The sequence below is a fragment of the Capsella rubella genome, unplaced genomic scaffold (assembly GCF_000375325.1).
Source record: "Capsella rubella cultivar Monte Gargano unplaced genomic scaffold, Caprub1_0 scaffold_7, whole genome shotgun sequence".
NCBI classification, from domain to species: Eukaryota; Viridiplantae; Streptophyta; class Magnoliopsida; order Brassicales; family Brassicaceae; genus Capsella; species Capsella rubella.
This window is the reverse complement of record NW_006238917.1, coordinates 2,437,812-2,461,609: the sequence shown is the minus strand read 5'-3', so window position 1 is coordinate 2,461,609 and position 23,798 is coordinate 2,437,812. Positions and strand designations below refer to the sequence as shown.

At 36.3% G+C, this 23,798-nt stretch overlaps 7 protein-coding genes across 9 annotated transcripts; all 7 read right to left on the bottom strand.

Moving 5' to 3' along the window:
• Positions 1 to 2,069: 2,069 nt before the first annotated feature.
• LOC17880043 (anti-sigma-I factor RsgI6) lies at positions 2,070 to 5,235 on the bottom strand. Its single transcript, XM_006283299.2, has 7 exons — positions 5,025 to 5,235; positions 4,470 to 4,588; positions 4,177 to 4,342; positions 3,658 to 3,827; positions 3,480 to 3,578; positions 2,604 to 3,398; positions 2,070 to 2,499 (listed from the first exon to the last, which is right to left on the bottom strand). Exons 1-7 carry the CDS (start codon positions 5,125 to 5,127, stop codon positions 2,134 to 2,136), a joined length of 1,818 nt encoding a protein of 605 aa, XP_006283361.1. The 5' UTR covers positions 5,128 to 5,235; the 3' UTR covers positions 2,070 to 2,133.
• A 1,337-nt stretch (positions 5,236 to 6,572) lies between these two features.
• Positions 6,573 to 8,782, bottom strand: LOC111829706 (anti-sigma-I factor RsgI6-like). The gene is made up of 6 exons (XM_023779605.1): positions 8,731 to 8,782; positions 8,604 to 8,641; positions 8,297 to 8,516; positions 8,048 to 8,211; positions 7,048 to 7,935; positions 6,573 to 6,938 (listed from the first exon to the last, which is right to left on the bottom strand). Exons 1-6 carry the CDS (start codon positions 8,780 to 8,782, stop codon positions 6,573 to 6,575), a joined length of 1,728 nt encoding a protein of 575 aa, XP_023635373.1.
• A 774-nt stretch (positions 8,783 to 9,556) lies between these two features.
• Positions 9,557 to 11,912, bottom strand: LOC17880008 (anti-sigma-I factor RsgI6). Its single transcript, XM_023777954.1, has 6 exons — positions 11,864 to 11,912; positions 11,609 to 11,655; positions 11,313 to 11,532; positions 11,078 to 11,241; positions 10,095 to 10,982; positions 9,557 to 9,925 (listed from the first exon to the last, which is right to left on the bottom strand). The coding sequence occupies exons 1-6, from the start codon at positions 11,910 to 11,912 to the stop codon at positions 9,557 to 9,559; spliced, it is 1,737 nt and encodes a 578-aa protein (XP_023633722.1).
• A 740-nt stretch (positions 11,913 to 12,652) lies between these two features.
• On the bottom strand, positions 12,653 to 15,163 carry LOC17880304 (anti-sigma-I factor RsgI6). 2 transcript variants are annotated; one of them, XM_023779312.1, is made up of 6 exons: positions 15,072 to 15,163; positions 14,936 to 14,982; positions 14,634 to 14,853; positions 14,367 to 14,530; positions 13,362 to 14,249; positions 12,653 to 13,266 (listed from the first exon to the last, which is right to left on the bottom strand). In XM_023779312.1, exons 1-6 carry the CDS (start codon positions 15,115 to 15,117, stop codon positions 12,898 to 12,900), a joined length of 1,734 nt encoding a protein of 577 aa, XP_023635080.1. In that variant the 5' UTR covers positions 15,118 to 15,163; the 3' UTR covers positions 12,653 to 12,897. The 2 variants fall into 2 exon arrangements, with proteins under 2 accessions (XP_023635080.1, XP_006285227.2); XM_006285165.2 differs by having other exon boundaries at positions 15,069 to 15,141.
• A 503-nt stretch (positions 15,164 to 15,666) lies between these two features.
• On the bottom strand, positions 15,667 to 16,763 carry LOC111829544 (40S ribosomal protein S29). The gene is made up of 3 exons (XM_023778824.1): positions 16,622 to 16,763; positions 15,966 to 16,065; positions 15,667 to 15,866 (listed from the first exon to the last, which is right to left on the bottom strand). The coding sequence occupies exons 1-3, from the start codon at positions 16,681 to 16,683 to the stop codon at positions 15,858 to 15,860; spliced, it is 171 nt and encodes a 56-aa protein (XP_023634592.1). The 5' UTR covers positions 16,684 to 16,763; the 3' UTR covers positions 15,667 to 15,857.
• Positions 16,764 to 16,940: 177 nt separating this feature from the next.
• Positions 16,941 to 18,993, bottom strand: LOC17880198 (putative Peroxidase 48). Its single transcript, XM_023778823.1, has 4 exons — positions 18,608 to 18,993; positions 18,004 to 18,192; positions 17,757 to 17,922; positions 16,941 to 17,638 (listed from the first exon to the last, which is right to left on the bottom strand). Exons 1-4 carry the CDS (start codon positions 18,947 to 18,949, stop codon positions 17,118 to 17,120), a joined length of 1,218 nt encoding a protein of 405 aa, XP_023634591.1. The 5' UTR covers positions 18,950 to 18,993; the 3' UTR covers positions 16,941 to 17,117.
• Positions 18,994 to 21,113: 2,120 nt separating this feature from the next.
• Positions 21,114 to 22,849, bottom strand: LOC17879829 (transcription factor bHLH85). Of its 2 annotated transcripts, XM_023779657.1 has the most exons (6): positions 22,690 to 22,849; positions 22,304 to 22,647; positions 21,892 to 22,194; positions 21,649 to 21,714; positions 21,478 to 21,543; positions 21,114 to 21,357 (listed from the first exon to the last, which is right to left on the bottom strand). In XM_023779657.1, exons 1-6 carry the CDS (start codon positions 22,847 to 22,849, stop codon positions 21,277 to 21,279), a joined length of 1,020 nt encoding a protein of 339 aa, XP_023635425.1. In that variant the 3' UTR covers positions 21,114 to 21,276. The 2 variants fall into 2 exon arrangements, with proteins under 2 accessions (XP_023635425.1, XP_006282823.1); XM_006282761.2 differs by having other exon boundaries at positions 22,304 to 22,849.
• Positions 22,850 to 23,798: the final 949 nt, after the last annotated feature.

Here is a 23,798-nt window from a genome sequence, read left to right as displayed (position 1 = left end):
AAAACCTTATAAATATTTGGATTTAGTTTCCCAGTAGTAATGATGATCTTGATGTACCTTATCAACTATATAAAAGTTTGTAATTTTTCATATTTGAAAATGGGTATTTTTGAAAATGGATAGAAACAAATAGAAACATTTATTATAATTTATAAAAGAAAACAAGTTATTGCATACTATAAAATATTTAGATCATGATATAAAAGTATATATGAAATCATATAAATTAAAAACGAAATAAGCGACTAGTTGTAATATTGATTTGTGCCAAATTATGAGGAAAATGTTTTTTTTTTTTTCTATTTTTCCACTCACCCACTAATATTTTGACACGTCAGCGGCCCTTAGCTTTTGCTTATAAAGCTAATTTAAGCTACAAAGCTTATGTTTTGTGGTTCATTTTACATTAAATATAATACAATTAATATAAGCAATGTGTTAAGCATTGCATTAAGCATCTCTAATGGAGATGGTCTTAGCACATCGTCTATCTATCGTCGTCTCCTACTTTCTTCTGCCTATTAATTTTCAAAACTTGTAGGTTGGTCTAATAATTTGGGCTTATGTTTTGTCGTTATTAGAGCAAGTATGAACCAAATAAAATTTTACTACGAAAACAACTAATGGATAAGTCGGCGTTATTAGGCACACTGAAGCGGTCTTTGCAAAGTTCGCAACATGTGAACTCGATTTAATTTTTTCTTTTGTTAACTCTTTGCTTCTCTTACTTATTAAAATGCCAGTGTTGTAACATGGGAATGACATGCAGCGTTCGTATCCAAGCATTTTTTTCATATAAAATACAAATATATAAAACCAAAGCTTATATTTTGATTTTTGACTACATTAAAATAAACGAACGACGCATATATATATCTAACTACATAGAGTGAAACCTAATACGTGGATTTTTATTAAATATCATCCCAAATTATAAAAAGTTCCCACGTGACATATTCTCCAAAACTAGTCTAGAAGAGATAAATACCCGTTTGATCATACATTATAGTATACGTTTTATTACTTGTATATAGATTAGTTAATTATATGAATATTTATTAAATAATGTTAAGTAGTGATATTAGTGGGAGTAATTAGAATAGATGGTGCATGGGTCAAAGCGAGTTCGACAGACAGACAAGTGGTGACAAGAAGATCCGAGCGGTCTATTGACTACGCTTTTATGATATCACATGTCCCTCACATTTCTTCGTTTTCCATTTTTGTTTTTTAAATTTCCTTTCGTACTCTCTAATTTAATTCTTACCTAAATCTCTCCTGTCGAAAAATAAAATCTCTCCTAATTATTTCTCCTTAACATGATATTTTCGTGAATTTGGCACTCTCCTTAACATGAGAACGAGATATGTAATGGTGTCATTATAGTATGATTAAAGCTTTGAAAAGGGTTGTAAAAAAATTTCTATTTTTTTTGTTAATGATAGTTTATGTAAACATGATTAAAATCATTATATATTATAGCATATATGCTAAATCGTACTGAAGGATGTGTTAGAAGATGACAGAATTGAAAAAAAATCGAAATGTGTGAAGGAATTATCATATTTTTTTGGAATTGCATCTATCTCTCTGATTTGGTACACATGCTAAGCTATGTGAGTCCAAATAATTTTAAAAAATAGATGGGAAAAAAAGAACAAAAATTGATTGATATATATTCATAGAAGGAGTGCTAAATAGCAAGCAAGCAAAATCAGGCATGCATGTGGGCACGTGTGCACGTAAAAAAGAGAAAATACGCAAGGTTCAACAAATTCACACATGTGCGCACGTGCAAACAACACGCACTTCGACCAACAACTACAACACTTTTGCAAAATCTTAAATGTGTCACTTTCTGATCTCTCTCTCTCTCTCTCTCTCTCTCTCTCGCTGATAATTCCTATGCTCTCTCCCGGTTTCGATGTTCCCGTCCTCGCATGTGTTCTCTTCCCTTTTATCACTTCCTTTCATATTTGCCATATTGGTGTAAGACATAAATAGATGCTCCTCTATAGTCTATCTAGAAGAAGACGTTATTTATATATTTATGGTAGATGACTTTTCAACTTTTACTGTAGTATATTATTATATGAATTTCTGAAAATGTCACATATTGTTTTTTTTGTAATTTCAAGCATTAATTACAACTTTAACCACCTGACGCTGACCCATCTCCTTAGTTACCTCCAAGGTGAAACTGGTGGACAAGTTCTTCAACCATGGATGTCTGACATTCACATTGTAATGTCCATGCAACAATGAGACCTCCTCTTCTTCTTCTGCATTCTCGGTGCCCGTCATGAAAATCTCTGAAGATTTTTGCTGCCACTCCTTGAGCAACTTGTCAATTACATCCCCTGTTTTTGTGTTTTTGAAGTCTTTGTCGGCAAGTGTCAGCTTGTCGAAACCAGACACCTCAGGCCCAGCAAATATTATGATGCCTTTCACCGCAGGATGAGAATACGCTTCCCTGAGAATCTCTTCTATGTACTTCTCCTATCAAGCAATTGAATTGGTTAAGCAACTTTTATATATGATTATGATAATGAATGAAGATGTAATAAAGTTTTCTTGTTATTCAAGGTAAGTTGGTGACAGACCTGATCAGGGCACTTTGGCATGTCAAGCTCTGTAAGCCAAACAGGCAAACCTAAAGAGCCTAAAGTGTCCAATGCTGATCTCATGTAAGCTAAGTTAGGCTGAGTTGGACCAAAGTGACCCTGAGCTCCAATTGCTCCTTTAATGTTAATATTCCCAGTGTATGCAAGAATCTCCTCCATCTTTTCCTTAACCCTAATCGGCGCTGCGGTAACTTCTTTATGGTTCTCTATCGTATTGTACTCGTTAACAAACAATCTCACATCAGGATCAAGCTTAAAAGCAAGCTTGTAGAAACTTGACGAAGCGTTTGCACCAAGCCTTCTCTCAAAGTAATCCCAATGCACGTTCTCGTTAACCACATCCCACCCGGTTAACTTCCCTTTGTATCTCTTCATTACCGAGTTTATCCGGTTCAATGTCACATTCATCAAATCGTTTGGATCTTCTATTTTTGGCACCCAACTTGGCTGCATTTTTGGGTTGTCCCACAACACTGTATGACCTCTAACCAATATCCCATTCTCTTCTGCAAATTTCAGCATTGAATCGGCTAACGTGTAGTTCTCTTGACCGCGCACTTTCTCCGTTGTATACCATTTCATTTCATTGGTGAAGGATGTGATTTTAAACCGTGACGCAAACCATTTTCTGTACCCTTCGCTTTCTAGGATCCGAAAATTCATTCCGCAGCCTAAGAGGAAAGATGGTTTGGTTTGCTCTAGGGATATCACTGCGCCTTTTACCGCAGTTTTATTCTGATAAGTTACTTCAAATCTCACTTTGTTCTTCCTTATCTGCAGTCACATATATAAGTCATGTAAGAGCTTAAACAGCACACCGATCAATAGATAGAAAAGAACAAATATATATGCTACCTTTTGAATAAGTTGGTCTTGTTTTAGCTTCCACTCTTCTTTGGTGAACTGTTTTAGCGACACATCACTTGCAGAGATCTTTGCTTCTTTGTCATCACTCTGCTTCCACATAAAACCCTTGTTGACACAGTGGTATATACACATAGGAAGATACATATATAGCTAGTGTTGTTTGTACCTCGAAGAAAATATCTACAGGGCCTGAAACATCTGGCACAATGCCACCTTTAAGCAAAGTCCAACATCCTTGCTTCGCCCTAACTTCACCTCCATGAACGAGTCTTCCATTTTCTGTCCTGAAAACAACTTCTACCTTCTTGTCGTTCCCTTCTCTTAACTTCACCCAAGCTGTATTTCCATTAACAAAGGATGTTTCGATTTAACCAATCCAACAAACTGAACGAAACCATTCTGAGATTATCATTCTAATAGATAGAAAACTGAATCTAAACCAAAATTTAAGCCGTACCAAACTAATCTAGATAAGATTTTATTTCAATTTGGGTAATACACCTCCTAAACCAAAACACCTTGAAAACTAAAACTTGAAACAAAAGTGAAATCAGATTGAACACAACATTAAAGAATCGACCTAATTATCTCTGTTTTGAAGCAGTAACGTACTAGACAAGAAACCTTGAAATGATGATGTATAATATTATATAAACTAGAGAATGGTTTGGATATAGATAATTACCAGTGAAGCTGTATATGTTTCCTTGGAGAAGATGAATTCTGTGTACCATTTCTCTAATGTTTCTATTTCCATCTATTTTCCATTCTTCATCAGAGTCATCTTCAACAGAGCGGCTAAATCGTAGTAATCCTCGTGTTTCACTGCTTCTCGGAGGCTTCATTACACACTTTATTCCAAAATTTACCAATATTAGAATGTTTGAATTTACCACACAAAAAAAATAAAAAAAAATAAAATCACTCCTGTCCTGTAATATAAAAAAAATACAATGAGGTAGTATCTGTTTTGGTTACCTCTGTTTTGAGAGAGTCACTTTGGGAGAAAGGATCAAAGGCTATCCCTGAATGAACAAGACAAAGTAAAAGTATGCAGAGGAAGAAGAAGCCATTGTTGATCATCTTCATCTTCCTTCCTACAAAAATTTAAGAAATATCACAATTACTTTTTTATCTGTTGCTCATCATACCTTTTTCTTTTTTCTTTTTCTTCTAAAGACACACGTGTATCAGTTGAAATACGGATTCCGTATCTCACAAGTTTAGGAACTAGGATCTTAGTGAATATTAACAATCTTTTATTTTAGGAAATATAGATATGATCTTCTGCATCCATAAATTCTCAACTCTTTGAGTTTTTTTGTGTGTGTGTGTGTGTCTCTAACAACTCTGTTGTACTAAACTACTAATCCCCAAAAGATTAGAAAGTGTGATTCACTCGTGAAACGCTTGCAAGCAAAAATTTGGGTTGGTTGGAGTAAAAGCGACAAAGAAACAAAATTGTAAGATAGCTACATCAGAGTATATCGATTGGTTTCGTGCTCTATATATATATGTACACATGAAATATACCTCTGTTTTGAGAAAGGGGATATGGGGGAGAGAAAGGATCAATAGACATCCCTGTTGACACAAGACACCAGAGAAGGAAGAAGCCATTGTTGATATTCTTCATCTTCCTTCCTCCTAAACCTGAAATATTCTGACAAAATTCATTATGTAAAGCTTACTGTACTCACTGAGAATAGGCTTTATATATCAGATGGATAGCAAAATTCATTATAACTTGTTTCTAGCCCCAAAATTTGCTGAAACAAAAATGAACAGCACCTATACAGAAGAGCTAGAACTTGAATTTAACTAGTGCCTAAAAATTTTGCTCCCCCGTGAAACATTTTTGGAGTTATGTCGAAACACTTGTGTTGTATGTGTCTGGTGTGTCGTCATCTAAATATAGAGAAACTGTTCTCCAGCAAAATAATTCTTTCTTACAGAGAAATTATTTGGACAAGAATATATCAATGTATACGGTATAAAAACACACACATATCTATGCAATTGCAAACGTCTCTCCTATTTTGCTTATACATGTACAATGCTTCTTTATATTATGCATATATATGGACTACGTTTGGGATCAAGTTACTCAAAATGCAGAATACGATTGCTAACCTTGTTTTGCTGATTAACTCGTTTTTTGGGTGTTGTTGGAAGATGAAAGACTATGTTTACACAATTATACATAAATAATATAAAGAGATGTTTCTTATCATTTGACACAAAAAGGATATGATCCATGTTAAACTTTCTATACATTCTTAAAAAAACGTTGACCCCCTCAATTAGTATTTGTCATATCATTTGACACAAAAAGGATATGATCCATATTAAATTTTCCATACATTCTTAAAAAAACGTTGACCCCCTCAATTAGTATTTTTCATACCATTTGACAAAAAATAAGAGATATGATCCATATTAAATTTTCCATACATTCTTCAAAAAATGTTGACCCCCTCAATTAGTATTTTCCATATAACTTTTACACAAAAAGGATATGATCCATATTAAATTAATTTTCCTATACATTTTTCAAAAAATGTTGACCCCCTCAATTAGTATTTTTCCATATCATTTTTATACAAAAGGATATGATCCATATTAATTTTCCCATATATATAATATTCTTCAAAAAAAGGTTGACCACCTTAATTAGTATTTTTCATATCATTTGACACACATAAAAAAAAGATTATGATCCATACACATAATTTTTTTTCAGAAAACGTTGACCTCCTCAACGACGCACACGCATGTGGTCTGCGATTTTGACAATTAATGTTGGGTCAAAACATAATAAGAATGTTTGATTGCATGGAAATAAATAAGATTGGCTTAAACAAAGGAACATAAAGTTCAACAGCGAGTATATGAACGACAACGTTTAGGAAAAGTTTAGTATTACTGATAATAAAATCCACTATACTGTATATAGTAGATCAAGTAAACCATAAGGAAGTTTCGTCTCACACAGCTACAATTTAAAATAGACTATCTGCAACAATTTGTTACTGAGAATCAAACTATAATCACATACAAAGTTGTTGTAAACATAGCGTCTCAAACGGGTAAGACGAAAGTAGAGTGTTGGGTCGACAGTGAAGAGGAGTCATCAGGAGACAACGTAAAGTTGTAAGAAACTTTTGAATCGGTGAAAGGATGAGATATACTGAGATCATAGTCACCATGAAATAGTGAAGCTTCAAAGAATCCATCAGCATCAGCGACACCTGTGGTTTGGCTGCGAAACCCTCCCCATTCACGTAGCAGTTTGTCCACGACGTCTCCAGTGGGTAGGTTCTTGAAGTTCCCATCGGTGAGGCACATTCTGTAGCAACCTGCTGGAGAGTAGCCTGTCCACATCACTATTCCTTGCACCTTTGGATGCGAATGGCCTTCCCTTAGAACTTGCTCGAAGTACCAGGGCTGCAAGAATAACAAAACATAACAGACAGGTGAGAAGTGTTCATCAAACCCCGTTTTAATGGGGAAGAACAAATGGGAATCAATTAAAGAATGAGTATAATTAAGTTACCCGGACATTGGGAGGGGCATCAACGTCGACCTCAGTAAGCCAAATAGGCAAACCAGTGGCACCAAGAGTATCAAGAGCTGATCTCATATACGGAAGGTTAGGAGTGCTGAAATGAGACTCAAGACCGATCCCTAACGGAATATTTCCACCAACCCGGATAGACTGAAGCTCCCTAAGCTTTTGAAGATACCTTGCTGGGCTAGAACTTGGATCCTGAGGATGCTCTAACGTATTGTATTCATTCATGAACATTGTTGTCCGTGGATCCAAGGCATGAGCCATCGCGTATACGTTATAAGAAGATTGAGGACCCATCTTGCTCTCAAAGAAGGAGAAATGGAGATTCTCATTCACAACATCCCAACCCGCAAGCTGGCCTTTGTATCGCGAGACCACCGAGTAAACCCTTCGTTTCACTGCATTGTAGAGATCGTTACCCCACATAGATTTCACCCATTCAGGTTGAAACTTAGGGTCGTCCCATAAAATATTGTGGCCACGTACAGCTATCCCGTGCTGCTTGAAGAATCTCAACATCGCGTCTGCGGTTGAATAATCCTCTCTGCCTCTTACTCTTTCTGTGCTGTACCATTTCATCTCGTTCCCGAAAGTTGTCACCGTAAACCTTTGAGTGAACCAGTTTTGGTATGCTTGATTCCCAAGTATGTTGCTTTCTACCGCGCACCCGAAGGGGAATCTGAGTCGATTCTGTTGGATTGTTATGGTTGCGTTTGGTACCGTCTCGCCTTTGTCATTCACGACTCTGATCCTTACGTTACCTTTTCTTTCCTTGTCAATGCTCTGCTCCTGGTGAGAGTTCCACTCTTCGTGCGTGAAAGGCTGCAGAGAGACGCTATCAACCCAAATCTCAACCGTTGTGTTCTCGCTCTGCACATGACCATGGAAATATCATATATACTGGTTGAGAAAGAGCAGCCTGTAAATTTCACAACTGTAAAAAAACAATTTCGACCATGAGTATGCTTGTGTATATACATACCTGGAAATAAAGTTCCGCAGGACCAGATTCATCAACGGTGAGACCACCTTTGAGCATGGACCAGCATTTGGATTCAGCAACAACCGAACCGGCATGCTTATATTCACCATTCTTCTTGAAAACTGCTCTCACTGGAGCTTTTCCTATGTTGACTTGTAACCAAGCTACAAGGTATAACATAAAATCAATCAGATGATATAATTGTGAAGAGTGTGCTTCAAGAAACACAAAATTCAAAATTATTTTTACCCGAGAAAGTGTAGAGAATTCCTTTTTCCAAGTAAACCTTCTGTGAGACGCTGTCAGTAGATTGATTCCTCTGTGTGGCAACAACAAACTTGTTGCCTCCAAATTCTCTGAAATCAGCTTTGGCGTTTCCGAATTGTGACCAGCCTTGTGAACCATTTTGCAGGTCAGAATTCACAATGATCCCGCCATTGTACTGTGGTTTATTAGGGTTCTCTAGACACTACATCAAGAGAAAAAAGAAAAAAAAAAAGGATTCAGAACAACAGTATCCAACCAACATGTCTAAAATGAACAGAACATAGCTTGCCTCTATTGTTGCCGAGTAATCATAAGGGACGGCACATCCTGCAAAGTGCAAACGACGTTTAGTACAATATATATATTACATGACAACAGAATATAGTAAAATCATAGGCTAAGATGAGAAGAACAACTTGATAGAGAAAGACTGCAGAAGAAGGCAAGCAGCAGCAGTAGAAGCTTCATTGCAGACCTAAATTAAGAATGATCACTTTGTTTTGCAGATAATTAAGGATTAAGGGTAGTATTTATAGTATTTTTCATTGCTCTTGGTATATTCTAGTTACCAAAATAAATTAAGAAATAGATTGACTATATTTTAGTTTTATGGAAACTTATACAACACTTTTTGCTAATCAACAAAAAAATAAGATGGTGTCATAAATGAAAATGTAGTCAATAGCATAAATGATTAAATTTCCAGTCAATAGTCAATGTTCAAAGTATAATTTTTTGTATCATCCATAAAAAATTGACAAATAACCATAACCATAAACATTTCACATTTTTTTGTACCACCGTAAAATGATTCTTCTGTCTTTTTAAATGATTTTAATTTGGTATTGTAAAAATATATAGGAGATGGCTTCCATTGATATTCCGGCATATATAAACCACGATAAAAATATATATATATATAGCAAAACCAATAAATTATACTAAAATCAATAAATTAGCTAATCAAGTAGAAAAAAAAAATAACTTTCTAAACCCCCAAAAAAAAGTAAAAAATATAACTCAAATAAAGGAAACTTAAAGATTTAACAGCTCGATGAAGACTTAAACGAAATAGTTAAACGAAGTTGAATATTATTTATAATTCCATTACGCTATAAAGGCTTAAACTTAATAAGAAACCAACCCTTTCACAATGCAAAACAGATCATATGCCACAATTTTTCACTGAGGATAAAATCAAACTGCTCAAATACAAAGTAGTTGTAAAGTTATATTGTAGTCTCAAGCGGAAAAGACAAATATAGATGGCTGGGTCTGTGAAGTGGAGCCATCATCATGAGTACTCAACGTAAAGTTATAAGAAGATATTGAATTGGTGAATGGATGAGATATATTGAGATCATAGTCACCATGAAAGAGTGAAGCTTCAAAGAATCCATCAGCATTAGTGACTCCTGTGGATTGGGTACCAAGCCCTCCCCATTCACGTAGTAGCTTGTCCACGACGTCTCCAGTAGGTAGGTTTCTGAAGTTTCCATCGGTGAGGCACATTTGGTAGCAACTTGGTGGATAATAAGCTGTCCATATCACCATTCCTTTCACATACGGATGTGCATGGCCTTCCCTTAGGACTTGCTCGAAATACTTGGCCTTCAAGAAAAACCGATGTATTAGACAACTTACAAGGGTTCAAGACCACAAATAAAAGTAATGGGATGAACAAATAGGAATGGCCAGATACTGTGGGAGACTAAGGAAGAAATGATAATCCAAAAATATGATTTTGGCCTAGTTGTACGTAAATGAGAATATGAGTTACCCGGACATTGGGAGGAGCTGTAATGTCGATCTCAGTGAGCCAAATAGGCAAACCAGTGGCAGCCAGAGTATCAAGAGCTGATCTCATGTACGGAATGTTTGGAATTCTGAAGTGAGACTCAAGACCGATCCCCAATGGAATTTTTCCGGCAACCTGAATAGATCGAAGCTCTCTGAGCTTCTGCAAGTATCTAGCTGGACTAGCCGCCAGATCCTGAGGTTTCTCTAATGTAAAGAATTCATTCATGAACATTGTTGTCCTTGGATCGACAGCATGAGCCATAGCGTAGATGTTGTAAGAGGCTTTAGGACCCATCTTACTCTCAAAGTATGAGAAATGGAGATTCTCATTCACAACATCCCAACCTGCAAGCTGGTCTTTGTATCGCGAGACCACCGAGAAAACCCTTCGCTTCACTGCATTGTAGAGATCGTTACCGGACAGAGATTTCACCCAATTAGTTTGATACCTAGGGTGGTCCCATATAACATTGTGGCCACGTACAGCAATGCCGTGCCGCTTGAAGAATCTCAACATGGCGTCTGCGGTCGTATAATTCTCTCTGCCTCTTTCTTTTTCTGTGCTGTACCATTTCATCTCGTTTTCGAATGTTGTCACGGTGAATCTCTTAGTGAACCAGTTTTGGTATGCTTGATTCCAAAGTATGTTACTTCCTACCGCGGATCCGAATGGGAATCCGAGTCGCCTCTGTTCTATGGTAATGGTTGCGTTTGGTACCGTCTCACCTTTGTTATTCACGACTCTGACCCTCACGAGACCTTTTCTTGCCTTGTTAATGCGCTGCTCCTGGTGAGAGTTCCACTCTTCTTGCGTGAAAGGTTGTAAAGAGACGCTATCAACCCAAATCTCCACCGTTGTGTTCTCGCTCTGCACATGTCATAAATAGGTTGATAAAGAGAAGAAAAATGCAGAAATGTAGACAAACATTTGAGACCATGAGTATGCTAGTGTATATACAAAACCTCGAAGTAAAGATCGGCAGGACCAGATTCATCAACAGTGAGACCACCTTTGAGCATGGACCAGCATTTGGATTCAGCCACAACCGAACCGGCATGCATAGCTTCACCATTCTTCTTGAAAACTGCGCTCACGGGAGCGTTTCCTATGCTGACTTGTAACCAAGCTACAAGTATAACATAAAATCAATCATAAAATCAATCAGATGATAACACAAAATTCAAAATTAGTTTTTACCCGAGAAAGTGTAGAGAATTCCTTTTTCCAAGTAGACCTTCTGTGAGACGCTATCAGTAGATTGATTCCTCTGTGTGGCAACAACAAACTTATTGCCTCCAAATTCTCTGAAATCAACTTTGCTGTTTCCGAATTGTGACCAGCTTTGTGAACCATTTTGCAGGTCTGGATTCAAGATGATCCCTCCATTGTACTGTGGTTTATTGGGGATCTCTAGACACTGCAACAAGACCAAAATTTGAATGATCAGAACAACTTTTCAACTTACATGTCTAAATGAACAAAGCATTGCTTGCCTCTATTGTTGCCGAGTAATCATAAGGTACGAATTTTTCTTCACATCCTGCATAAACGTTTCCATACAAAAATATGGTTTATATATCCCGGTGATAATAACTAACTGAGATTCGTATGGCATCTCATGTGGACGAACATAATTAAAAAGATATAACGCAGACAAAAATAACGAAGAATCTTATAAGAGTTGTATAAGACAATTTGCATATAATAAGAATAGTAGACTAAAATCATGAAATAAGATAGAGAACAACTTAATAGAGATAGACCGCAGAAGGCAAGCAGCAGGAGTAGAAGCTTCATTGCAGAACTAAATTAAGGGATCAATTGTTTTGCTCAAGATTAAGGATTTCCCATTAATATATAGATGGTCTTGGAATCACATAATTAACAAAATTATATCTTGACTAGAATGGCTATACTTTTACTTTTGCCTATTTAACCCATTTTTGCTCTCAGACCAAATATGGAAACCAAAATGTATTCAATGGGAATAAATTTCTAGTCAATAGTCAATACTCCACAGATAACTATTTGATTTTGATGAAAGACATTTCTGCAGATATTATTTTAAAATCAAATAATCGTAACACAATCTAACCTTTCCTTTTTTTCTGCTCCAACCTATATGGAAAAAAAAAAAAAGTGTTTTGATAAATTTCCATTTTTTTGCATCGCAACACAAAAGAACAACCCTAACGTTCCTTTTTCTTTTATAGTGATTTCCTTTTTTCTTTGATAATAACATTTTTAAATGAGGAAACGTTTCCTTAAATTTGGAGAAGCTTTCATGATCTGAATCAGTGGCAATCTCAGTGATAACCTCCGACGATGTGTGTTTTCGAAATTGGACTCACCGAGTTTCTTTATAGAAGTTTTGACGAATCAGCTCACGTAGAGCTGAACTCGGATGATGGCTCAACGAGTCATGAATCGTAGACGGATTAAGCAATTAATGCCTACCACACCAACGGCTAAAGGCAGCACCACCGTACCGTGACCTAGCCAATATGCTTTCTTTAGCTGCTCACATGCCAAAGAGGTTTCTCAAGCTAACAAATTTTAAGGCTTCATTAACAACTCAAAAGACTAAAAAGAGGTAGAAATATATAGTTCAAGACTGATAAGTTCATTACAATACAGAGGCTTGTAATAACCTAAACCAGTGATGCTCATGATCGGGCTGATGATTATAGCCAGCCCTTGGACACGGCTATGCAACCATATCTAGATTAATAACAAAAAAGACCATTCTTGACTAAGAATGGGTAGTTTTATACTTTGCTTCTTAAACACGAATAACTAAAGAGGATGGTTGAGTGTGTGATGAGGAGGAGACATCAGAAGTCGTGAACTTAAAGCTGTGAGATTCTTTTGAATTGGTGAGAGGATGAGAAATCTTGAGCTCATAGTCACCATGGAAGAGTGAAGCTTCAAAGAATCCATCAGAATCAGTGACCCCTGTGGTTTGTCTGCGGAACCCTCCCCATTCATGCACAAGTTTGTCCACCACGTCTCCGGTGGGTAAGTTCTTGAAGTTTCCATCGGTGAGGCACATTCTGTAGCAACCTGATGGAGAATAACCTGCCCAAGTCACTATTCCTTTCACTTGCGGATGCGCGTGGCCTTCCCTTAGGACTTGCTCATAATACTTGGCCTGCAAGAAAACCCAACATCAGACATCTAACAAGTTGATCATAAGAAACAGAGCACATATGACCAGATGGGAGTTTAGTTAACGGTATGTATTACCTGGACATTTGGAGGAGCATCTACGTCGACCTCAGTAAGCCATATAGGCAAACCAGTGGCACCAAGAGTGTCAAGAGCTGATCTCATATACGGAATGTTAGGAGTCTTGAAATGAGATTCAAGTCCAATCCCTAGAGATATGTTACCGCAAACTTGGATAGATTTAAGCTCCCTAAGCTTCTGCAGATACCTTGCTGGGCTAGAATCTGAATCCCTTGGTTCCTCTAATGTATTATATTCATTCATAAACTTGATGCTAGTTGGATCGACCGCTTGTACCATCTTATAGATGTTATAAGAGGCTTTAGGACCCATCCTGTTCTCAAAGAAGGAGAAATGAAGATTCTCATTCACAACGTCCCAACTCGCAACTTGGCCTTTGTATCGTGAAACCACAGAGATAATTCTTTGTTTCACGGCTTTGTAGAAGTCATGACCAGAGAGAGAATCTAGCCATTGAAGTTGATACTTAGGGTCGTTCCATACTATATTGTGGCCACGTACAGCGACCCCATGCTTCTTGAAGAAACTTAACATTGCGTCAGCGGTAGTGTAATCCTCTTTGCCTCTTGTATTTTCGGTGCTGTACCATTTCATCTCGTTGGCGAAAGTTGTCACTGTGAACCTTTGAGTGAACCAGTTCTGGTATGCTTTATCCCCAAGTATGTTCTTTTCTACCTCACACCCGAATGGGAATCCAAGTTTCTTCTGTTCTATGGTAATGGTCGCCTTTGGTATTGGCTCGCCTTTGCTGTTCACGGCTCTGATTCTCACGCTTCTCTTTCTCTCCTTCTGAATGCTTTGTTCCTGGTGAGAGTTCCACTCTTCTTGTGTAAATGGTTGCAACGAGACGCTATCAACCCAAATCTCAACCGTTGTGTCCTCGCTCTACACATGAACAATGGACAGGACTAAGCATTATTGCTAAAAACAAACTCGTGAAACAAACGCAGAAATTGATAAGAATTGAAAGTTTATAAACAATAGAGGCCATGAAACAGATACCTCAAAGTAGAGTTCAGCAGGGCCAGATTCATCAACAGTGAGACCACCCTTAAGCATGGACCAACACTTGGATTCAGCAACAAACGAACCAGCATGCTTATATTCACCGTTCTTCTTGAAGACGGCTTTTACAGGAGCCTTTCCTTTGCTTACTTGTAACCAAGCTAAGAGGACCATACAAACACATCATATCACATAATTGACACAAGTCCTATAAAATTCTAAAGAGTGTGATCCAAGAAACATAAAAACACAGTTATTTTATACCAGAGAAAGTGTAGAGAAGTCCTTTTTCTAAATAAACCTTTTGTGAGACACTGTCATAAGGTTGTCTCCTGTCTCGTGCAACAACGAAATTATGGTTACCAATTTCTCTGAAATCGACTTTTGCGTTTCCGAGTGGTGTCCAGCCTAGAGAACCATCTCGTAGGTCAGGATTAACGATGATTCCTCCATTGTACTGTGGTTTTAAAGGGATCTCTAGACACTGCACCAAAACAAAAAATTATAACTATCAAAACAAGGATTACAACGAACATGTCAGATAAATAAACAGAGCATTGCTTTGCCTCTATGGTTGCAGAATAATCATACGGCACGACTTTTGATTCACACCCTGCAAATATTATCATACTTAAACATTACCCTATTTTATTCCAATATAACATTAAAAAGTATATATAATTAGAGAAGATGGAGAACCACTTGATAGAGCAAGGCTGCAGAGGAGAAGCAACAGCAGACGCTTCATTTTGTGGAGTCAAAAGAACAAACCGATGATGATGAATGATATTTCCAAGTTTCTCTGCAGAACTTATATTGTATAACTTATGTGTATTGGTAATCTTTGCTATTCTTGATTCTTGATATACATTAAACTAAAAGAAGCTTTACTTTTAGACTTTAACAAATATTTACTATTCTGGACGCCCTTGATATGTATATTAACTATTATGAAAATTTTTACCGTCCAATTTTGGAAATAATAGTTCAAGATATTATCTAATAGCATATTATATTTTAGAAGAATTCAAGTATCATTGATTTACATATGCAAAATATAGTTAATAATCTTTAATCATTAGATACATAAACTATATATTAAATGATATCTAAAAAAAAGTTAATGTAAATTATTTCTATATATTATATTATTTATTATTTGGTTATTATATTATTTATTAGTTGGTTTAAGCATTGAATAATTCAGGAAATTAAATCTTCAAATGGATTTCAAATTATTGGAAGTTTCGCCGCTAGAAAACTACTATAACCACAAATATTGTAAGAAACTTCCGGATTAACAATTTGGAGTGACGATCAATATAGAGAGAATACATCTGATCAATTAAGCAAAGATAAAGATAAATTCAACAGCTCAAAAGCCTTGTAAAATGATTCAATGTAGATAAATCCATTACAAATATCAAAAGCTTAAAAGTTTTAAAAAACCCAAAAGACACGATGCTCATGAGTAGACATCATCGATCATCAACGGTACTGCAAAGAAAGGAAAAGAAACAAAACAAAATGAATTCATAATCTTTCCAAAGAGGATGAGACAAAGTAACTCGATGAATCATCAACATATTTATTTACCTTAATGAATCCGATTTCCTTGGCGTTGCTACGGAAGCACTGTCTACAGCAGTTGAGACCATACTTGCGGATTAGCCCGTGGGAGTTTCCACACACTCGGCTACACAAATCGAAGCTTATCATTAGATTTCACAAGAATCTATACTATACTAGAAAAATGAGAACCATTGATTTTGTTTCAAGGATATTACAAAACAATCTTATTCAACCAAGTAAAGGATTGAACAACTTTTTAACAAGTCAACTTAAAACTGAGAGGGAACATGTCAAAAAAAATTTGTTTACATGGAAACTAATATTACGATAAAAAAAAACATTATACATCATTATGCAGTGATTCACACAAAAGTTTGGCCCTTTTAGAAGAATGGGAATTTAAACTATGCTCTTCTAAGCTAATCTAGTATACTATTTATCAAGATCTTTATCAATTAGCTTAGAACAAGACTAAACAACCTAAAGCACAGTATCTTAAAACAAAATTTCATAACCAAAAAGTTTCAGATAATCAACAAGTAACAGGTTCAGAGGAAACATTTCTCTATTAATACGAATCAAAGACATGAGAAGAGGTCTAAGGCAAGCCGAATTTCTCAGAATTAAAACAAATTCTGGAGGAAAACGAGGGAAGGGAGAGTAAGATGATAAAAAATTACCAGGTGCGAGACCCCGGACCATATTTCTTCGGATGCGAGTTCCACACGTTGGAGTGACCCATGATGATCCTCGACTGCTCTCTGCTCACAGCTCAAACCTAATTTGGTTGAAGAAGACGATAGTTGTGCGGCGAGAGCGAGGGGATTATGACCAAATATTTGTAAACCCTAGTTTCATAAAGTATCTATGGGCCTTATATTTATGGGCCAAATTACAAGGCCTATCTAGACGTCTAGCCCATTCTGAAATCACTGATCTTATTCTCTCTTTCTTTTTTTGTTTGTCAATAATTACCCGTAGTACCAGACACTCTCTATGGATTACTGTAATGGTTACAACAATGAGTGAACTCAACTTTATTTATATGCCATTCTGAAAATCAAACTCACAGCCCTGATATTCAGTTTCTACAACTTCGAATACTTTTCCATCAAAATCAATTTTAATCAACAGAACTCTAAACAAGGGGAGTTCACTATAGTGGTAAAAGAGAGATCAGTTCCTAGGCAGGACTTTTGAGCATGTTGTCCTGACTTGACCGAGCGGACCAGTCAAGACATGATAACTTGATAGTTTCATCATAGACATGGCAAAATCTCGGCGGAACAAGGACGGATCAGAAGCATATGCTCTCACCCACAACTCAGTCTCTTCACTACCCATTAGCTGCTGATCAGAAAACAGCAACCCTTTCTTCTCCATCAGTCTCTTGTAGTAGCGTGTTCCAAAATTTTCATCACCTCCTTCATTGTTGTAGCTCAAGTCGATCTCTCCGTCGTTCCTGTTTCCTGAGCTCTCACCATAGCTGTTTTCGGAATCTGATGCAGGTAAGGACGAAACTAAACCTGCCCCAGGGGATGCAGATGGTGATGAAGCCGAGACAGAGAAGGGGCATTTGGTTTTCAGTTCTTCGAGGAGCCTTGGATTGAGATCAGGGTCAGGCTTCCCGGTTCCTGAAAAGTTGTACAGGCGGCTCTCAAAAAATGTGCAGTGGGTAACGCCAATGCTGTGTGCACCTGCATTAGGAACATTCAGAACAAAAGAATCATTAGGAACTTGCAGAACAAACAAATCATGTCACAAAGAGTTAAGCTAAGCAGAGAGAGATGTTGACATATAGAAGTGAGATATTACCGAATAAACTGACGGTTTCTCTCACGCTGAATCCTCTGGAAGCAAAACTCGCAAGAATCACAGAGAGAGTGGCCTGTGGTGGTGGAAGCTGGTCTTGCGCAATTTCCTTGAAGGCCACTGCACTGTCTTTTCTTCCAGTCTCCAGAGGATAAAATGGACCACCAGCCTGAAAGTTTCAAAGACATGATTAAGCGTTGCAGAAATACTAACATGGGTAAACCAGAAGAGTGAGAAAGGCGAGATGTACCACAATCACGGCTTCTCTAGCAGCCAAGACAAGAAGGTCAGCGCAGGAAACAACTCCAGGACAAACATTCTCTAGCTCAGACTTAATGGCGTCAATCACATCAAACCCTTTCAAGGACAGGTTAGGGGATGCTTCTTTCTCAGAAGTAACTGCTTCATCTGCGTCTAGAAGGACTGATGCATCACATCCCTGTAGCCCAAAACACAATTCCCCAGTTGCAACATGAGCCAAAAACTCCAAGAATGCTAAATAAGAAATAGAATATGATTCACAGAGTATCAAACACACATAACTTCTTATTCAAGATTGAGAAATAAACAGTCCGATTCAAATTGTAAAGCTAGAAACTCAAGAAATGCGCTGAAGTAAACATAGAATCTGGTTCACAAAGTATACTAACAACATCAAATCAGAGCATCAAACACATAATTTCTGCAAATCCATAGCCAAGATTGAGAAACAAAAAGCGGATTCCAATTACGGAGATAAACTTAAATCTGAAACAGAGAGATCACAATACAATACTCCCTAAACAAGATCCCAAATAATCCATAGATCTCAAGTAGCGACGAGAAAGGGGAAGCTAAAGATCAGAAGAAGTTACCTCGATGAAGCAATCGTGAAAGAGCAGACGGATGAGAGACGGAGCTACGCTGGGTTTGACATCGTAGATATCTCTGATGGATTTAGCGATGATTTTCTCGGCGGAAGGGCAAGAGTCACGGTAGTAATCGTAGTGGAGGGAGTGAGATCGATCGATATCTTCAGCGATGGACATGAACATGAAATCATCGCCGATGAAAAGTTTCTCGGAAACCTTACCGCCGGTACGATTCTCCTGGAAATTGCCGTTTCCAAACTCGATGCGGTAAAACGCGATGTAGATGCTGAGAGCGATGACGGAGCAGGTAAGTAAAGCGATCTTGTAGCCTCCGAGATACCTCATTCTCGTCTCTCCTTCTTCTGATCTTGTTCGTCGGCGATTGTGATTTTGTGAACTATCTTTCTCTCTCTCTCTCAATGGGGAACTGAGATTTAAGATGATGATAGTGAGCAAAAGGAGTGAAAGAAGCGGGAAATCTATCGAATTTACGGATATGCCCTTGGTCCACGTGGTGACGGTTCGGCGTTTGTTGCAGACGGTTAAGTTTTTGTGGTACAGTCGAACGAATCATATAGTTCGCGAGGGAGCTGTGATCTGGTATTTCGCGAAACACGGTAGATATCGTACTCCCGTATATTAATTAAGTAGCCAAATCATTTTGTTTCTTATGAATATGGAAGGGGTTTTTTAATAGCTGTCATATAGTATTTCAATAAATTATTTGATTGTTTCGTGTAAAATTATAAATTGTGAAGTTGGGTATATTTTAGTGAAGGCTCAAACTTGAGCTTAATTATTATTCCAAAATGTAATAATATATGTCGAACTTAAGAATAACAAAAAAACGAGATGAAAAAAGTATAAACTATAGAATTGAAACAGTCGTCATTTATGGGCTCTGTTGCCAAACTATGAATTTATAAAAATAATATTTCTACAATTTATTTGAAATTTATTAAGATAATCAAAGTGTATATGATATGAGAAAAACATTATAAGACTTGTTCTTACTTTGGAATGCTATATAAATTGTAATTAACAGACTAAAACATATTTTTTTGTAGCTGTTAGCATCAAAACAAGATTCAACCGGTTGACAAAACAATAAAAAGAATACAAGAATACTGTGAACCACAAGTCAACCAGTAATTTAAGAAGTGACCAAAAGCCAAAGTCAAATTCTATTTTAATAAAACTATCACGTCAATTTCACAACTTCTTATAGCGGCCAGTTTTACAATTTTGCAGCATATTTATATTTGTTATATGATATTACTTTTATCTATCAATCTAAAGGTTCAATATATCGTTTGTTTCGTTTTCTTGCAACAATTTACTTTAGTGGCTTTGATATGTTGGTAAACATTTTTCAGGCGGTCAAGACATACATTTAAATGTAGTGCAAATATGTAAAATATGTAAATAAAAACTAAGACATACATTTAAATGTAGTGCAAATAGCAAAACCCCTAAATTTAAAGTTAGAATAACGTTGTAAACCAATAGTTTTCAATATGATTTTATTAATTTAGTAGAAATGAAATTCAAATATCTGATATTGATTGCCATGAATAAGATTGATTGCGATTATATTCTTAGTGGAAATACTTGGATATGCTATTTTAGTTACTATATAATGTTTTTTGACAAAAAAAAAACTCATTCAAAATCTTTTTATATCATATATTAATTCTTGGCAAGCTAGGTATAGTTGATTTATATTTATATTAGATGGTCTAAAGTCTAAACACAGCTATATTGCATGGGAACAATTATATTGTACTAAAAAAAAGTCCGACTGTGGAAAATCAAATACGCAGAATCAGTACTGAATATTCCGTTTTTAATCATAAACTATACACAAATAATGAATTGGTCTTATAGTCTTATACTTTCTTATTCATGAATACGTGTGAGAATGAATATACATAATTATGCGGTCGAATTTTAAAGTTGTCATAATTTATATTTCATCCTTAATTTATACAAACAAATGTTCGTGGAGTGAGTTCTATGCAGATTAATTGAGAACTTGCTTTTCACACCACAACTAACTTTGTAAAAATAGTTTTTTTACTCAACTTTTTTTTCTTGCAAGTTGTAATTTTCTATGAACTGAACTTAACGTTACACAAAAAAAAAAGGAACAAAAATACAGCTTAAATTGTAAATATCACACACATTTCCACAATAAGTATGAATTCATAAAAATTAATGAACTAGCATACAAATAAATTCAGTTGTATCCATTCTTTACTCTCAATGACTTTGTGAAGTAATATTGCTTAATTAGTACGTAGGACATATTCAACTATTTGCCAAACCTCAGTTTCCTTTGTCATATCTCTCCATATAATTAAGTATTATTTTAATTATACACTGATTAAACATTATCAATTAAATAAATGGTAACCACACGTTGAGTTGATGACGATGAGATTAAATGTATGATTGGAAAGATGGATTGGAAATGTGATACATAACAAAAATATAAGAAAATCGAATGTGAGTGTCCATTTCTCTCATATATATTGAACATCGATCGTACGAGAAATTATAATCGAACTCGTCCGAAGGCGGAGAATATTAAAAAAGAAAAAGAATAATGATACATTTTTTGAATATGTATATGAACAAAATCCAACTAAAATCACAAATTAGTGTGTGAATCATCTCGGTGAGCTGAGACCAATGTCCATCCCGTTGAAAGCAATCGGCGCATACATCCATAGATCATCAGAGCTCAATAACTGCATGGTTAATTTTATATATTAGTTAGGTCATTATCATATAACACATGCATGAATAATGAATTAATGTACAAAGGTATATAAAACGTTTGTAATTTAATTTAAACGACCATTGCGTACCTTAATTTGGAGCTGCAAAAATTTGACGTAATGAACTGCTTCCTCAAGCATCGTACTGATATCAACCTATTACGTATTTAAGAAATTATATATGTTTAGAACTTTCTTTATAACATTTAAAATTGCATATAAAGAATGTTTAACGTTTGCATGACTTTTTTTTTTTTTTACCTTGGTTCCATTAGGGACGAGGTTTTGTAAAATCCTTAGTCTCTCGTTAATCCTTTCTCTTCTTTTCTGTAAGAGAAAAGAACACCCCGATTAATTGTCTTACTTTTAAGTATATAGACACAAGAGACATTTTCATTCTTCATAGATTTAACATTTTATTGTGATAAAGGAAAAAACCGAATTTTGAAAATATTTGGCAATGTCTTAACTATTTAGTTAAGAAATAATTAAAATGAAACATACCCTTGCGTAGAGGCTTTGAGGGTCGGTGGCTGCACCACGACTGGCTCTTGTTTTGCCATTGAGGTTGAGGGCCTTTGAGGGATCTTCGTCCTTGGAGGAGGAGTCTTCTCCTACACCGTCTTGATCGGCACAGTTTGATTCTTCCTCCGAACAGAAAGTGGTGCTTGAGTTCTGTCGGCTCATCATTGCCCCATTCTTTCTTTTTTTCAACTTCTCTCCTTCTTCCTCTTCTCCTCCGTTGGTATCCCCACTTATATCTATGCTCTTTTGTCCCTTCTTGTTCACTCTTGCTCTCTTGTTTTTCTGAGTCCATAGCAAAACCGTTTATATTATTAGACTAATAATTATAAAGCTATCTAATTAGTTTTGTCTCATAACTTGAAACCTAAGTTAAAACAGGTAAAAGATTTACATCAGTAGATGTGGCGCGGGACCTCTTCTTGGAACCGGTGAGAGATTTTTGATGTTCAGTAGTAGTCACAGAGATCTCAGATTGCATCAAGCTTTCCTCATCATTGCGGTTCTCCACTACGGTTTCCAAAGGCAAAAGATTCTTTCCAGAAGAGTATTTCTCAACGTCACACTCACTTGTCTCCTCACCTACAAGGTAAGAGTTTGTGTTGATGGTCACATCTTCCATCCCAAAGTCCATTGTCCCATTTTGGTTCTCTTCAGCCGCGGGTGGAACCACGGTGTAGTATCCGCTGTTCCCCGCGCTGTAGCTGCTGCTCTCCTGAGAGAAGCAGAAACTACCGGCTTCGGACACGAGGCTAAGGTGGTTCTGATGAGAACCAAGACCCCAATACAAACCTTGGTGGTCACCACCGGGTGTGCCAGAGGATGATCCCGTGCCTGGATGATCATAGGAGGCAAGAAGCTGGTTCATGAAATCGGCCTCCTCGGTTGCATAATTGTACATTCCTCCGAGGTTGTTGCTCCATTCTCCCATGGCTTCCATTTTTCTCTTTTGTATTTTGGTTAATTAATTAAGAGATTAATCTTAATTAAAAGTAAAGATTGTTAGCTTTTTATTTTGGTATGTTGTGGAAAGCCTTGAGAGAAGTGAGGGAATGATGGGGATGAATTGTGATGTATATATAGAGAACATGAGAGTTAGTGGATAAATGTCAACACACACAAATGACACCAGTTACGATCATCTCTTTCTAATTTAATTGCATAAAAAAAAAAAACCAAGTCTGGAGGATACCATTAGATATGGACAGCTAATTACGGTGGGCTCTACAACTTGGTCATCAAACATATATAATAAAGTTAATACTTTGCTTTTGTCGTTTGTCGTATATGATGAATCTGCGTTCTCCGCTTGTTCATTTGCTTTACCAATATGTTAAGTACACCATTATAATTAAGTTTAAAAGAAATAGACTATATATAGTTGGTTGATATATTAATTCATGACCAATATGATCACATATGATGACATGATTGTGGACCTTTGTGCCTTTGTGCCTTGTATTCATAGCATGCATGTTTGGGATTAAAAAAAAAAAAAGATGGAGTAGCTCATTAGATTTCTCGACTTTGATGATGTCGAATAATACACCTTTATATACAGTTTTAGTTAGCATGGATTAGGTTTCCATTTTATCAATGCATCCGACTAAAGATAGATAAATTTATTAGCAAAGAGGTTTCGCAAATTCACTTTCAAAACATTACATAATTAATAAATGGACTGAAATCTCAAGATCGTATAGTTTGAACTAATGAGTTCTTTGCACACAACTATTCTGGGGACACTAAACTTACGGTCGTCGGACCACATAAAATGCTTCCTAACAACGTCAATCCATTGAGTTTAAAAGTTGAGTATCGATACAATACAATCAGTTCCCATATAGTTCAGCCTGCCATGATATATGAATTTTTTTTTTGTTTCAGTA